The following is a 15,772-nucleotide window of genomic DNA, read 5'->3' on the forward strand; positions in this document are numbered from 1 at the left end:
CAATCAAAGCACTCCCAACAGATGGCCATATGTTGGGAGACTCATTTCTTGCACCGATCTTTGTCCTAGAACTTTATCTTACGGTTGTTGATGTCCTTTGCCTACTGGTACTTACGGTCTTTTTACATGACGCAAGATCTGTTTCATACGTAACTCATAGGTGCCCAAAGGCAAAGGATCAGCCACAAGACTGTTTATGAAATTAGAAGCAACTGACTCCACTCATGTTTAATTTCTCCAGGCACATTTTTCTGTATGTGATGTTACACCCATCTGCAAGTCGTCTGTATCTTGTTCTCTGTGACAGTGGTGTGTCTTTTGGGGCATGTTTTGGGGACGCTATCAGGATTGCCCCATTTTTGTCTCTGAAGCAGTCAGCAAACACTGCAAGACCAGTCCAGAGTCAGTCTAATCATCAAGGGATAGGCAAGAGAGCAAACCATGAGTCCGTTACAAAAGTCCAAAGATAGCCTAAAACAAACTCAGTCCGAGGTAGACTCTGATATACAAAGCCAAACTCCTAGATACAGTCAATCACACATAAAGTCTAGAGGCCACAACTCCAACAAAAACATTGCCAGCAGCAGCCAACTGCTCCAAACCTCAGCTATTTATGCTGCTCTCACAACTGTTCCCAATTGCTGGTCCTTTTTTTCTGCCAAATGGCTGGACCTGCAAACTTGTATTCCTTCTCTCTGCAACTGCAACAGGGCTGGAATGCTTCACTCTTGCCTCCCAGCTCAGGGACCTGATCCTGCTCCTGATCTGTAGCCTGAGCAGCAGTGGGTTCTTCACTGTCCAGTTGAGGATACTGTTTCTTTTGATCTGAAGTGGTGGGTCCTTCACTACCCAGCTCAGTGGTTCCCACCCTTTTTTTGACCAGGGACCACTTGACCAGAGACCACCTTGACCAGGGACCACTTTGTCCAGGGACCACTTGATCAGGGACTACTTTGACCAGGGACTACTTTGACCAGGGACCACTTTGACCAGGGACCACTTGACAAGGGACTACTTTGACCAGGGACCACTTGACAAGGGGCCATTTTGACCAGGGACCACCTTGACCAGAGACCACTTTGACCAGGGATCACTTGACCAGGGGCCACTTGACCAGAGACCATGTTAACCAGGGACCACTTCATCAGGGATCACATTGACCAGGGACCACTTGATCAAGTGCCACTAGACTTTGACCAGGGACCACTTGACCCGGGACCATTTTGACCAGGGGCCACCTTGACCAGACACCACTTTGACCAGGGATCACTTGACCAAGGATCACTTGACCAGGGGCCACCTTGACCAGGGACTACTTGACCAGGGACCATGTTAACCAGGGATCACTTGATCAGGGACCACCTTGACCAGGGACCACCTTGACCAGGGGCCACTTTAACCAGGGACCATTTTGACCAGGGACCACTTTAACCAGGGACCACTTGATCAGGGACCATTTTGACCAGGGACCACTTTGACCAGGGATCATTTTGACCAGGGATCATTTTGACCAGAGACCACTTGACCAGGGACCACCTTGACCAGGGACCACCTTGACCAGGGACCATTTTGACCAGGGACCACTTTGACCAGGGACCACTTGATCAGGGACCACCTTGAACTAGCATCTGTAGAGAAACTAAAAATGAGTCATGAAATCTACTCCGTTTTAGGCCACTTTCACAATTTCCTCCTCTCTGTCAATCTGCCCAAAATTGGGGTGCTCAGAACTGTCAGGATCTTCTTCTAGGACACTGAAGTTATTTATAATTTAGTAGGGGAAAGTGTGAAGCCTGTCTCTCAAAATATCTTTGCAGTTATTCAAGGTTGACATTCCTTAAACAGACATAATGACACGGAGTAATAGGCAGAATAGCAAAAGCTTTCGGGGGCACCCATATATTCAAAACACTTTTTTTGTTTTGGGTTGCATCTACACTGCAGTACGGACGGAGTTTGACTCCTCTTGAACTGCCATGGCTCAATGCTATGGACTCATGGGAGTTGTAGTTTTGCAAGGTCTTTGGCTACCTCTACCCAAGAGTGGTCATAGAATCAAAGAATTGGAAGAGACCTCATGGGCCATCCAGTCCAACCCCCTGCCAAGAAGCAGGAATATTGCATTCAAATCACCCCTGACAGATGACCATCCAGCCTCTGCTGGTACTTTACAGATCTTGACAGATTAGAGAGATGGGCCAAAACTAACAAAATGAAGTTCAACGGTGACAAATGCAAGATACTCCACTTTGGCAGGAAAAACAAAATGCAAAGATACAGAATGGCAGACAACGAGGCCTGGCTCGAGAGCAGTATGTGTGAAAAAGATCTTGGGAGTCCTCATGGACAAGTTAAACATGAGCCAACAATGTGATGTGGCGGCAAAAAAAGCCAATGGGATTTTGGCCTGCATCAATAGGAGCATAGTGTCTAGATCTCAGGAAGTAATGCTACCCCTCTATCCCACTTTGGTTAGACCACACCTGGAATATTGTGTCCAATTCTGGGCACCACAATTCAAGAGAGAGATTGACAAGCTGGAATGTGTCCAGAGGAGGGTGACTAAAATGATCAAGGGTCTGGAGAACAAGCCCTATGAGGAGCGGCTTAAGGAGCTGGGCATATTTAGCCTGAAGAAGAGGAGGCTGAGAGGAGATATGATAGCCATGTATAAATATGTGAGAGGAAGCCACAGGGAGGAGGGAGCAAGCTTGTTTTCTGCTTCCTTGGAGACTAGGACGCAAGGGAACAATGGCTTCAAACTACAAGAGAGGAGATTCCATCTGAACACGAGGAAGAACTTCCTGACTGTGAGAGCTGTTCAGCAGTGGAACTCTCTCCCCCGGAGTGTGGTGGAGGCTCCTTCTTTGGAAGCATTTAAACAAAGGCTGGATGGCCATCTGTCAGGGGTGATTTGAATGCAATATTCCTGCTTCTTGGCAGAATGGGTAAGAGGTCTCTTCCAACTCTTTGATTCTACGATTCTATGATTTACCAAACTACAAATCCCTATTTCTTTAAAGAGCTTTTTTACCTTACTGCCTTTTAATTACCTTCAATAAAAGGATTGTTTTCCATCCAACGGTATGGTGTTTAAAGTCAGAGGACTTTTCCTGTCCTGGAGTGCAACAGAATTCTTCCCCAATTATTTATATGACTTCTTGGGTTTCTTGCCTCTGAATTCCAACTTGCTCTGAGTTGTTTTATGACATGTATCTCCACGGTGCATCATTCTATCATTTTAGCTGTGGCTGCGGAAACATCTAAGGCAAGCGCTAATAATTTCTCCCCGCCGCTAATCACAGCGGCACTTTAAGTACGTTGGCGACTTCTTACCCAAGCAATTAGCAGCTAAACTGCAGTGAATGGCTCCTTTGGTGACATCTCCCTGGCAAAGCCCAGGAAACGTGACCTTGCATTCACAATCGTCCATGTCAGTTCAAAGGAAACATCCCTTCACAGTTCAGCAGTTCCAGATAGTTAATATAGAATATGCGCTGCTTCCCTTACAAGGTATTTAAGCACAACGGAAACTATTTTAGGCAAAAGACAGGGAAGGATTTCTGCCAAAAGGGACAGAGAGGAAAGATATGTATTTGCAATGCTGTAAAGGGAAAGGTAATATAATAATATGTTGTGCAAAGGAGACAGGGGTGAGAAAGGGTATTCTACACTATAGAATTCATGCAGTTTTACATCACTTTTACTCCCATGGCTCACTACTATGGAATCATGGGAGCTGTAGTTTTTCAAGGTCTTTAGCCTTGTCTGCCAAAGAGTGCTGGTGCCTCACCAAACTGCAACTCCCAACATTCCACAGCCTTGAGGTTTTGCATTTAAATTGGTGCCAAACCACATTCATTCCACAGTATAGATGCACCTAAAGATCGTTCCCTGCCCCAGATGGACAATCCAGGTCCATCCCAGACAAACATAGAAATCATAGATTTCCTAGTGGTCTCCCATCCAAGTACTAACCAAGCCTGGCCCTTCTTAGCTTCATACTTCAGGCAGAATCTGGCCAAAAGAAAAAAAGCATTATCATTTGAAGAATCATAAGAGATTGCCAGGGTCATCTCGTCCAACGCTTTGGAAAGGAGTTTCCAGAAATGGGAGTAGTCACTGGAAAGGCCCTATTATAGAATTATAGTATTGGAAGAGACTACGCAAAGCCATCTAGTCCATGTTGGAAATAGCAACCTTATTCAAGCCTCCACTAGTTATTTGTTTGTATATAATTCATATTGTTTACTGTATTGTATATGTTTATTGGTATGCAATTTTCCTTAACTCTATGTTGTGGGAGGGGCTGCAGACCCTGTGACTAGAATCATAGAATCATAGAATCAAAGAGTTGGAAGAGACCTCATGGGCCATCCAGTCCAACCCCCTGCCAAGAAGCAGGAATATTGCATTCAAATCACCCCTGGGACTGTTCAGATCTCAGACTCCATTTTAGAAACAGTATGCTTTCAGAATTCAGTAGAAACAGAATGCTTTAGAGACTCTATTAGACTCTCAGAACAGAGATATGCTTTAGACTTTGGACTGTTACAAATCTAAGAAAGATGCCCTATGTTATCTACACAGGGAAACTACTTCATATCCTATCTGTAACTGGATTGCTATGCAATGTTGTGGCACAGCTGGTTGGGAGTCAGCTGCATTAAAATCACTACTGACTGAGAGGTCATGAGTTCGAGGCCAGCCCGGGTTGGAGTGAGCTTCTGACCATTTGTCTAGCTTGCTGTCGACCTTTGCAGCCCAAAAGACAGTTGCATCTGTCAAGTTGGAAAGTTAGGTACCGCTTATGCGGGGAGGCAAATTTAACTAATTTACGATGCTCTAAAACTCTCCAACAGCTTGCAAAAGAATGAGGAAGTACTCCATTGGTGTCACAAGTGGATGGTGAAGCGACAGCTCCCCCGGTGGCCGGAATTAAAAAAGCATACCCTCATGAAGCTGGAAAGTTAAATAACCTGTGTGTCTGTCTATATATGTTGTGTGTCTATGGCATTTATTTATTTATTTATTTATTTATTTATTTATTTATTTGCTGCATTTGTTAACCGCCGCTCTCAGCCCTAGGGCGACTCGCGGCGGTGTACAACATATAAAAGCATAAATTCACAATAAACTACAACAACAAAAAACAACATATCACTAGTACACTATCATCTAATTACACAAATAATCCGCTTCGTCTTATCATAGATTCATAACCAATCTCGTAGTCTATATTCCGTTCCAGTTGTCATTGAATGTTTGCCATGTATATTATTTATTTATTTATTTACTGTACTTGTAGACCGCCGTTCTCAGCCCTAGGGCGACTCACGGCGGTGTACAACATATAAAAACAAATTGTTGTTGTTCATTCGTTCAGTCGTCTCCGACTCTTCGTGACCTCATGGACCAGCCCACGCCAGAGCTCCCTGTCGGCCGTCACCACCCCCAGCTCCTTCAAGGTCAGTCCAGTCACTTCAAGGATGCCATCCATCCATCTTGCCCTTGGTCGGCCCCTCTTCCTTTTGCCTTCCACTTTCCCCAGCATCATTCCCTTCTCTAGGCTTTGCTGTCTCCTCATGATATGGCCAAAGTACTTCAACTTTGTCTCTAGTATCCTTCCTTCCAGTGAGCAGCCGGGCTTTATTTCCTGGAGGATGGATTGGTTGGATCTTCTCGCAGTCCAAGGCACTCTCAGCACTTTCCTCCAGCACCACAGCTCAAAAGCATCGATCTTCCTTCGCTCAGCCTTCCCTAAGGTCCAGCTCTCACATCCGTAGGTGACTACAGGGAATACCATGGCTTTGACTAGGCGGATCTTGGTTGCCAGTCTGATGTCTCTACTCTTTACTATTTTATCGAGACTGGACATTGCTCTCCTCCCAAGAAGTAAGCGTCTTCTGATTTCCTGGCCACAGTCTGCATCTGCAGTAATCTTTGCACCTAGAAATACAAAGTCTGTCACGGCCTCCACGTTTTCTCCCTCTATTTCCCAGTTGTCAATCATTCTTGTTGCCATAATCTTGGTTTTTTTGACGTTCAGCTGCAACCCGGCTTTTGCGCTTTCTTCTTTCACCTTGATTAGAAGGCTCCTCAGCTCCTCCTCGCTTTCGGCCATCAGAGTGGTGTCATCTGCATATCTGAGGTTGTTAATGTTTCTTCCAGCAATTTTCACCCCAGCTTTGCATTCATCCAGCCCCGCACATCGCATGATGTGTTCTGCATACAAGTTAAAAAGGTTGGGTGAGAGTATGCAGCCTTGCCGTACGCCTTTCCCAATCTTGAACCAGTCTGTTGTTCCGTGGTCAGTTCTGACTGTTGCTACTTGGTCCTTGTACAGATTCCTCAGGAGAGAGACAAGGTGGCTTGGTATGCCCATCCCACCAAGAACTTGCCACAATTTATTATGATCCACACAGTCAAAGGCTTTAGAATAGTCAATGAAGCAGAAGTAGATGTTTTTCTGAAACTCCCTGCCTTTCTCCATTATCCAGCGGATATTGGCAATCTGGTCTCTCGTTCCTCTGCCTTTTCTAAACCCAGCTCCAGCGCCACAACAAGGCGGTGACCCTTTGCTGGAGAAAAAAAAACAAATTACAATATAGGAAATATCACAACAACAATAACAACATCACTATCAATAATACAATTACACTAAATCATTCGCGACGTCTCATCATAGAATCACAATGTATATGGATGTTGTGATCTGCCCTGAGTCCCTGTTGAAACTAGGACAGTGGGTTTATCTATCTGTGGAATGACTGGGGTGGGGCAAAGAGCTCTTCTCTGCTGGAGCTAGGTGTGGATGTTTCAACTGACCACCTTGATTAACATTTGAAGGCCTGGCTGAGCCTGGGAGAATCTTTTGTTGAGAGGTGTTAAACTGTGCTTGGTTGTTTCCCCTCTGCTGTTTTGCTGTTGTAATTTTTGAGTTTTTTAATACTGGTAGCCAGATTTTGTTCATTTTCATGGTCTCCTCCTTTCTGTTGAAATTGTCCACATGCTTGTGGATTTCAATGGCTTCTCTGTGTAGTCTGACATGGTGGTTGTTGGTGTGGTCCAGCATTTCTGTGTTCTCAAATAATATGCTGTGTCCAGGCTGGTTCATCAGGTGCTCTGCTATGGCTGATTTCTCTGGTTGAAGTAGTCTGCAGTGCCTTTCATATTCCTTGATTCGTGTTTGGGCAATGCTGCTGCATTTGGGGGTCCCTCTGTAGACTTCTCCACAGCTGCATGGTACACGGTAGACTCCTGCAGAAGTGAGAGGATCCCTCTTGTCCTTTGCTGAACGGAGCATTTGTTGGATTTTCTTGGTGGGTCTGTAGATAGTTTGTATGTTGTATTTCCTCATCAGCTTCCCTCTGCGGTCAGTGGTTCCCTTGATGTCTGGCAAGAACACTTTTCCTCGGAGTGGATCTTCATCTTGACTCTCGTGGCTTGTTCTCGGTGGTCTTGCAGCTCTTCTGATGTCTGAGGTGGAGTATCCATTGGCCTGGAGAGCCCAGTTGAGGTGGTTCAGTTCATCTTGGAGGAAGTGGGGTTTGCAGATTCTTTTTGCACGGTCTGCCAAGGCTTTAATGGTGCTTCTTTTTTGACTTGGGTGATGGTTGGAGTTTTTATGTAGATATCTATCTCTGTGTGTGGGTTTTCTGTAGACGGTGTGACCCGGTGCTATATATGTTTTGTGGTTTTTTGGGGGTTTTTTGCATTGGCATATCTTTGTTCCTAACAATTCAGAGAGAGATATAGGTATATCAGTCTAACCACTGAGAAACCTAATTGCCTTGCATGAATACTAGTGGATATTTACCACTAAGGAGAAGGTTGACTCAAGCAAGTTTTTAACTCTTCTCAGGAAGATCATAATTTACAAAAGATTAGGATCTCTAACAAGTTAATGCCTTTCCAAAAGATTCCTGGTTTTCCCAAATGGGTTTAAATAGCAATTTTCCAGAAGGTTATGGAGATTTCCATTTTGCAAAAGTCCAACCCCATTCTGCCATGCAGAAAGACACAATCAAAGCCCTCCCAACAGACAGCCATTTGGCCTCTGTTTTAAAACAGCAAGGAAGCCTGTTGTTGTGGCTGAGCTAATTTCTGACTATAAGGACGATGGGATTCAGATTCCTGTTGGGTTTCAGCTTCCTGGCTCTTTGTCTGTGCCTCAAATCTCTGAGCCTGCTTCCGAGGCTCTCACAGACAGTGCAGTGTCAATACAGCTGTTTTCACCAGAAAGGAATTTTAATGAAGGAGATAGCGAGCAGGTGCCTTCCCACGATGATACTGAAAGTGTAGATAGTGACTTGACCCGGGAAGCTCGCCTTGATCTCCGGGTCAGGCAAGCAGATGCTTTTATGATGCTGAGAGCCTAATGTTTTGATGTTAGAAAGGTATTTAGGCCTCCTAGAAACTCTGTGAAAGCGTCAGTTCAACGTAGCTTACTAGCCTGAAAGCTTCATGGAATAATCTTAGCCTGGAAAGCAGTATGCTTGGGATTTCTTGCATGGTGATTCATGGGGCAATTGTTTCATTGCCTGTACCTGGGACTCTGATTTGAACTTTGCCAATAGGATTATGTCTCCTGTTTTTGCCTGAAGATCTTTGGAACTATATTCTGCTTTTAACCTTAATCTTTGGAATTTTGCAATGCTTATTCTTTATTTTTACTTGGATTTTCTCCTCAATAAACTATAAAACTACAGCTCTTGTGTGGTGTTGTTTGGCAGCAAGGTGAAGCTTACTCTGAGTTGCAACACCTGTGGTGGTGCAATGACTGAAAGAGAATCCCCCTGAAGATCTTGAGTCTGGCAGGTCTGTATTGGGAAAGATGGTCTAGAATAGTCTGGACCAACGCTGTATAAGGTTCTAGAGGTCACTTTGAGTTATTACAGTGCAACTGAGTTATATTATGTCTACGTCTGGCTACATTCATTTTGAATTCACTGACGTTTCCAAACAGTCTCCAAGGGCAGCCCTGTGTGCAGTACATTGCAGTTTCCAAGCAGCCTGTCATCGAGACATATGTCTATGGCATATCCATAGTTGATTTCACCAAACAATGTCTGCAGATGAATAAATCTTCTCAAAGCTGGCAGCAAAACCTTGAAGACTCTTACGAGGTAAAAAGGAAACAATTATTTTGGAGTTTCCTTGTTTCCACTTCTCAATCCAGACCGAGTTTTTATTCTTTTTCCTTTATTTATGATGAATTGAGAGCCTGAGAAATCTCCCTGGTAACATCCTCCGTGGAGATTAATGCTGCTTTTCAAGGTTTGGGGAGAGTACCGTTGCCTCAAGCTGTTAGAATCTTATTGGAAACAGAGCGAGAGAGCAGCTACTCAATCTCTCCAACTATCATTTTCTAATGGAGGCCCCCTCTCTCTGCTTCCAGAGTAAAATTAAGATGTATGTGTTTACGAAAAGGAAGTGTTTTGATTTGTCTTGTCCTCAAGAAGACCTTTCCCCCTCCAGTTTCCCCAAAAGAAAGAAAAAAACATGATGGATGCATCCACACTGAAGTTATAGTAGTTTGACACCACTTTAAGGGCTGTATTTGCAACCTAAGGAATCCCAAGACTTGTAGTTTTGCAGACTTTAGCCTTCTCTGCCAAAGAGAGCCGGTGCCAAATGAAATTACAAGTCCCAGGATGGCACTATGGCAGATAAAGGTGCATTTTTAGGGAGTGAGAAAAAAGAAAGAAGAGACACAGAGGAAAGGTGCATTGCTTTTGGGGTGAGAGAGGGGAAAGAAGGGACCCCTCTTCATATTCAGGACTATTATTGGGGGGGGGGGGTGTTTGAGAGAGAAGAAGCAAGTTGTGTTTTTTGTTTTGTAAATTCTCTTTCCCAAGCCTTTGGGGAAACTATAGTGTCTGGCTTTACACAGGGGCTGTCTGTACACCTTCTGATAAGATCAAGACCCTTAGCAGACAGAGGCACTTTAGCCAAGGTGAAAAGATAACCAAAATGAGTTTACTGCAAACAAGATGAATAAAGGATTAACTCCACCTGGGACTATCATAAGGTAACTGCCAAAACCTATAGATAGATGACTGAACCTCAGCACACTGAAAGCCAAAACCAAGGTTACAATAACATCTGGTATAGAACTCCAATATGCTGATGACAATGTCATCTGTGCGCATTCAGAAAAAGATCTACAAGCCACTCTAAACACCTTTGCAGAAGCATACGAGAAGCTCGGCCTGTCATTAAACATCGAGAAAACCAAAGTGCTCTTCCAGCAGTCACCAGCCATCCCCTCTCCAATGCCAGAAATACAGCTTAATGCTGTATCATTAGAAAATTTTGACCATTTCCGCTCTCTTGGCAGCCACCTTTCCACCAAGTCAACACTGACACTGAAATACAACACCGCCTGAGCTCTGTGAGTGCAGCTTTTTTCCAAATGAAGCAGAGTGTTTGCGGACCGGGACATCTGTAGGGATACCGAGGTGCTTGTTTATAAAGCTATTGTCCTCCCAACCCTGCTATACACCTGCAAGACGTGGACTGTCTACAGACATCACATGCAACTTCTGGAACAATTCTATCAGTGCTGCCTCCGGAAAATCCTGCAAATTTCTTGGGAAGACAAGCGGACATGCTGGAAGAAACAAAGACCACCAGCATTGAAGCGATGGTCGGGCATCTGGACACTGGACCGGCCATGTTGTCCAGATGCCCGACCACCATCTCCCAAAGCAGTTGCTCTACTCTGAACTTAAGAACGGAAAAGGGAATGTTGGTGGGCAGGAAAAGAGATTGAAAGATGGGCTCAAAGCCAACCTTAAAAACTCTGGCATAGACACAGAGAACTGGGACATCCTGGCCCTTGAGTGCTCCAGTTGGAGGTCAGCTGTGACCGGCAGTGCTATAGAATTTGAAGAAACATGAATGGATGGTGAAAGAGAGAAATGTACAAAGAAGAAGGCGTGTCAAGCCAACCCCGACTGGGACCGCCTTCCACCTGGAAACCAATGCCCTCACTTCAGGAGAACATGCAGATGAAGAATACGGCTCCACAGTCACCTACAGACCCACCAGCACACTGATCCTGGAAGACTATCCTACTCGGTCAATGAGGGGTTGCCTAAGTAAGTAAACAGTACAAGGAATGAATAGGGAATATGTTCAATTGGCAGTGCGAGAAATGAATAAGGAATATGTGCTATTGGTTTTGGAGCACAATTTTAGATTACATGATTTTAATGTTTATACTAAAATGTTTTAATTTTATGTCTTCATGTCTAAATGGTTGTTTATGTTTCATGTTTAATATTGTTAATGGTTTTAATTCAAAGTTATATGTTATTGTCTAGATATTACGCTTTGGTTTTCACGTGTATGTTTGGCATACAGGGGTGAGAAAAGCAGTATAGAAATGCAGGAAATAAATAATAATAAATAGCCTTCCTTTGAGGCTGAGAAAATGTTACTTGCCCAAGGTCACCTAATGGGTTTAATAGTTGAGCAGGGATCAAAACCCTGGTCCTAAAGGATGTGCCATTAATTTTGAACAGCTAAGAGTATCCATTGCTGTAATATTATTCATACCAATAATACAATCAGAGCAAAGATCACAACTCCCAACACCCTGCCCTCATATTCTAATGGTATTGCTGCTCTGAACTGTAAGCCAGACGCAAGGCATCCATTGAAGCTCCAGAGCAGCTTCCCTCCAACCTTCAACCTTTCAATAAATGACATCAAAATAAAGGGGATGTGGGTCATTTCAGGAGAGAAACGACAACAGGAAAGCTGTACAATCATTTCCTTTCTAGCCATCTTTCCAGCCACAAACCTATGTGCAAAAATGACCAAAAGAAAGAGATATTTATAGAGAGATTTGCCTGCCACTAGCACTATTTCGCTGAAATTCCCAGACCTCCAAGGACTTTTTTCATCTAACAAAATGAAGGTTGCAGAGAAAGGACCCAAGTGATTACATGCCAAGTTTTCTCTGAGACAAAACATCCTGGATTATAAAGGTCAGAGACTTTGCCTTCAGAAGGTGAACTTTGTCATTAAACTCCAGCGGGCATCCACAACTCCCCTTTTAATCAAATATCCTTTTGTGACGTACATTGATGCAAATCTCATTTGCTTCTTTTCTAACACAGAGACTGAGAAGGGACTTTGGAGCAAAGATGCTCATAGATACAGGATACGAGGGTTGAATGAAAAGTAATGCCTCCACCTTCGTAACTCCTCAGCAGATGGCAGTACTGGTATGCGGCAGGTACTGGCTTTTTCAGTAGACTCTCCTCTACAGTTCCATTTTAGCAGGAAGCCTTAGCATTGAATGGTTGTGTTGTTAAAGTGTGAACTACAGAACCCTGCGCAGACGAATGGTCAATGCGACTTAAGCATTGTTTTGGTGGAATCTCTTTCTTGCAGCTTGAATCATTCCTCTGCATCCTAGTCTCTGGAACAGCAGAAAACAAGCTTGTTCCCTCCTCAATGTGACATCCTTTCAAATATTTAAACATGGCAGTCCTGTCCCTTTTTCATCTACTCTTGTCCAGACTAAACATACCAAGTCTCCTAAGCCATTCTTCATAGGGATTCATTGCTTCCAGACCTTTGAGCACTTTGACTGCCCTTCTCTGAACACCTTGGATGCTTCTGCCAACCTAGCTGTTTGAAAACATGCAAGAGTGAGTAGATCAATAGGTACCGCTTCTGCGGGAAGGTAACAGCGCTCCATACCGGCCACATGAGCTTTGAGGTGTCTATGGACAACGCCAGCTCTTCGGCTTAGAAATGGAGATGAGCACCAACCAGGGGCGGCTCAACCCATTACGCAAAGTAAGCATTTGCAGTATAGTTGATTTTGCCCAAGGGTGCTCTTGAGGCACTCTTGGGGGAAAATAGACCTTGCCATATGCAAGTTGTAGTTACTGGGATGTATAGTTCACCTACAATCAAAGAGCATTCTGAACTCCACTAATGATGGAATTGAACCAAATATGGCACACAGAACTCCCACGACGAACAGAAAATATATATCAGTGATTGGTTGGGGGGGGGGGGGGGACGACACCAAAATACTGTTTGCTTACAGTTGAAAATTACGTGGGCCGCCTCTGGCACCAACCCACAGAATCAGACACAACTAAACTTAATGTCAGGAAACTTTTACCTTTACTATAGATCCATATAACCCAGTTCAAAGCAGATAATGTGGATTATTTGCTTCGATCATCTGGATTATATGGCACCGTAGATCCAGCCTGATATCCAGTCTACCTAACAGGTGTTTGCTCAGATCCATTAAAGCTCAAGTCCTCTTATATACACCGGTTTCCTAAAATGAGGCCCCTTATATATCATTTCTAGATCAGTGTTTCCTTTTGGAATGTTTTGGAGGGAGCAATATTTTCAAGCCATGAATGATGGAGTACAAAGGCATAACACTGTACTCCCATTTGATTCCTGACAATATTGGATGAATTTCTTCTTTGGGGTCGGAGGGGGAGTGGAGGTTACAAAATACTACCCTGAAAAGTCAATTGACCAGCAACCCTATATATAAGGTAAAAGGTAAAGGTTGTCCCCTAACATTAAGTCCAGTTGTGTCTGACTCTGGGGTGCTCATCTCCAGTTCTAAGCCGAAGAGTTGGCGTTGTCCGTAGACACCTCCAAGGTCATTTAGCCGGCATGACTGCATAGAGCGCCGTTACCTTCCTGCCTATTGATCTACTCATACACATGCACAGAGAGAGGCACATACACTGCTACAGAGAGTGGATTTTGCTTACCAAGTCCTTGGTTCTGCTGTTCCCACTCGATTGCACTCGGCACCTGGTAAGAGACTCCGGAGAGTTCTCCTACCGGGTTCTCCAGCTCTTCCAAAGGTTCCTGCGAAGTCTCCCCAGGAACTGTGAAACTGGACAAGTCAGCATCTCCATCCAAAACTTCATCCATGGAGTTCAGGTCTCTGTCATCATCATTATCTTCTTCCTCCTCGTCATCCTCGTCCTCATCTGGTTCCTCTTCATCCTCCTCCTCTTCCTCCTCCTCTTCCTCCTCTTCCTCTAGACAATCAGGAAAGAACAGCAAGATGACATTCCAGAGCAAATAGTTTTCACGTTTCAGCATAACCAGAGCTGTGTTTGCAAACCTTATTATTCCTCCTCCCTGTTTTATCCAAGCAACAATCCTATGAAGTAGACTTAGAGCAAAACCAACAGGATCAAAAATGGAAGATCTTTTTGGTGACTTGGAAAAACCCCATCCAAAAACGAAAATAGGGATGCATTTGCACTGTGGAATTAATGCAATTTGGCACTGCTTTACCTGCCATGGCTGAATGCTATGGTGTTCTGGGAGTTGTAGTTTTGCAAAAAACCCAATATCTTTTTCACTCGAGAGCAGTATGTGTGAAAAAGATCTTAAAGTCCTCGTGGACAAGTTAAACATGAGCCAACAATGTGATGCGATGGCAAAATAAGCTAATGGAATTTTGTCCTGCATCAATAGGAGTCTAGTGTCTAGATCCAGGGAAGTCATGCTCAAGCTGAAAAGTGTTCAGAGGAGTGTGACTCTAAGGATAAAGGGTCTGGAGAACAAGCCCTATGAGGAACGGCTTAAAGAGCTGTGCATGTTTAGCCTGAAGAAGAGAAGGCTAAGTGGAGATATGATAGCCATGTATAAATATGTCCATTTTCTGCCAAGGCTTTTAAAGCAGGCATGGGCCAACTTGGGCCCTCCAGGTGTTTTGGACTTCAACTCCCACAATTCCTGACAGTGAAATACTTTTAATGCTGTTGGATTTTTTGTTGATGATTTAAAATGGTTTTCTCATAGATCTCCAAAACCAAACTACTCCCTGCATGCATGCATTCTTCCACCATGTGATGTATCACAATGTCTCTAGCAACTGGGAACCAAACCAGATCCAATAACAAAGGTTAATTTACCACTTGGGTTTCAGGGGCTTACAAAAGATCTGGGCAGATATTCTTTGCCAGTCTTCATGTAAAGTTGGAGAGGTGTCAAAACATCTGGAATCTTCAAGGATCAGAGGCATAAAAAATTTACGGCTACACTTCAGTTAATGAAGGAAACATGTTCCTGGATGTTACTTCGTCACCAAAAAATTGGTGCCAGAGGCAGAATGAACTTGGAAAGAATGCAGACGGAGGGTTTTTTGTACAAGGACAAAAGGATATATACAGATGACAGAAGATATAGATCATGTATGGGCAAACTTGGGCCCTCCGGGTGTTTTGGACTTCAACTCCCACAATTCCTAACAGCCTACCGGCTGTTAGGAATTATGAGAGTTATTTATTTATTTATTATTTATTTATTTGCTTCATTTTTATACCGCATTTTTCAGCCCTTAACAGGCGACTCAATGCGGTTTACAGTGCAATTAAAACACAACAATGCAACAACAGGATCGACAACGTCGATCCACAACAATTAACAATCAGACAGGACAAATCAACAAACAACATATATAATGCCTCAATTGAAATCAGATCCGTTCTCATAGTCGTTGTGCCGTTCCTATGTTCCATTTACCGTCTTCCTTAATTAGTTGCATCGCTTAGCCAAACGCTTGTTCGTAAAGCCAGGTCTTGACCATTCTCCGAAATGTCAGCAATGAAGGTGCCTGTCTGATGTCTGCCGGCAAGGCATTCCATAGCCGAGGGGCCACCACTGAGAAGGCCCTGTCTCTCGTCCCCGCCAAGCGCGCCTGTGACGCAGGCGGGATCGAGAGCAGGGCCTCCCCAAACGATCTTAATGTTCT

At 44.0% G+C, this 15,772-nt stretch overlaps 1 protein-coding gene across 2 annotated transcripts in view; it reads right to left on the reverse strand.

The window, feature by feature from the left end:
* ARMH4 (armadillo like helical domain containing 4) overlaps positions 1 to 15,772 on the reverse strand; it is an 80,603-nt gene that overhangs the window by 13,153 nt on the left and 51,678 nt on the right. For both annotated transcript variants that reach the window (XM_060753578.2, XM_060753569.2), the window contains exon 5: positions 13,773 to 14,048. In XM_060753578.2, coding sequence (XP_060609561.2) covers positions 13,773 to 14,048 — 276 coding nt within the window. The remainder of the gene's footprint in view (positions 1 to 13,772; positions 14,049 to 15,772) is intronic.

Source organism: Anolis sagrei, chromosome 1 (assembly GCF_037176765.1).
Source record: "Anolis sagrei isolate rAnoSag1 chromosome 1, rAnoSag1.mat, whole genome shotgun sequence".
NCBI lineage: Eukaryota > Metazoa > Chordata > Lepidosauria > Squamata > Dactyloidae > Anolis > Anolis sagrei.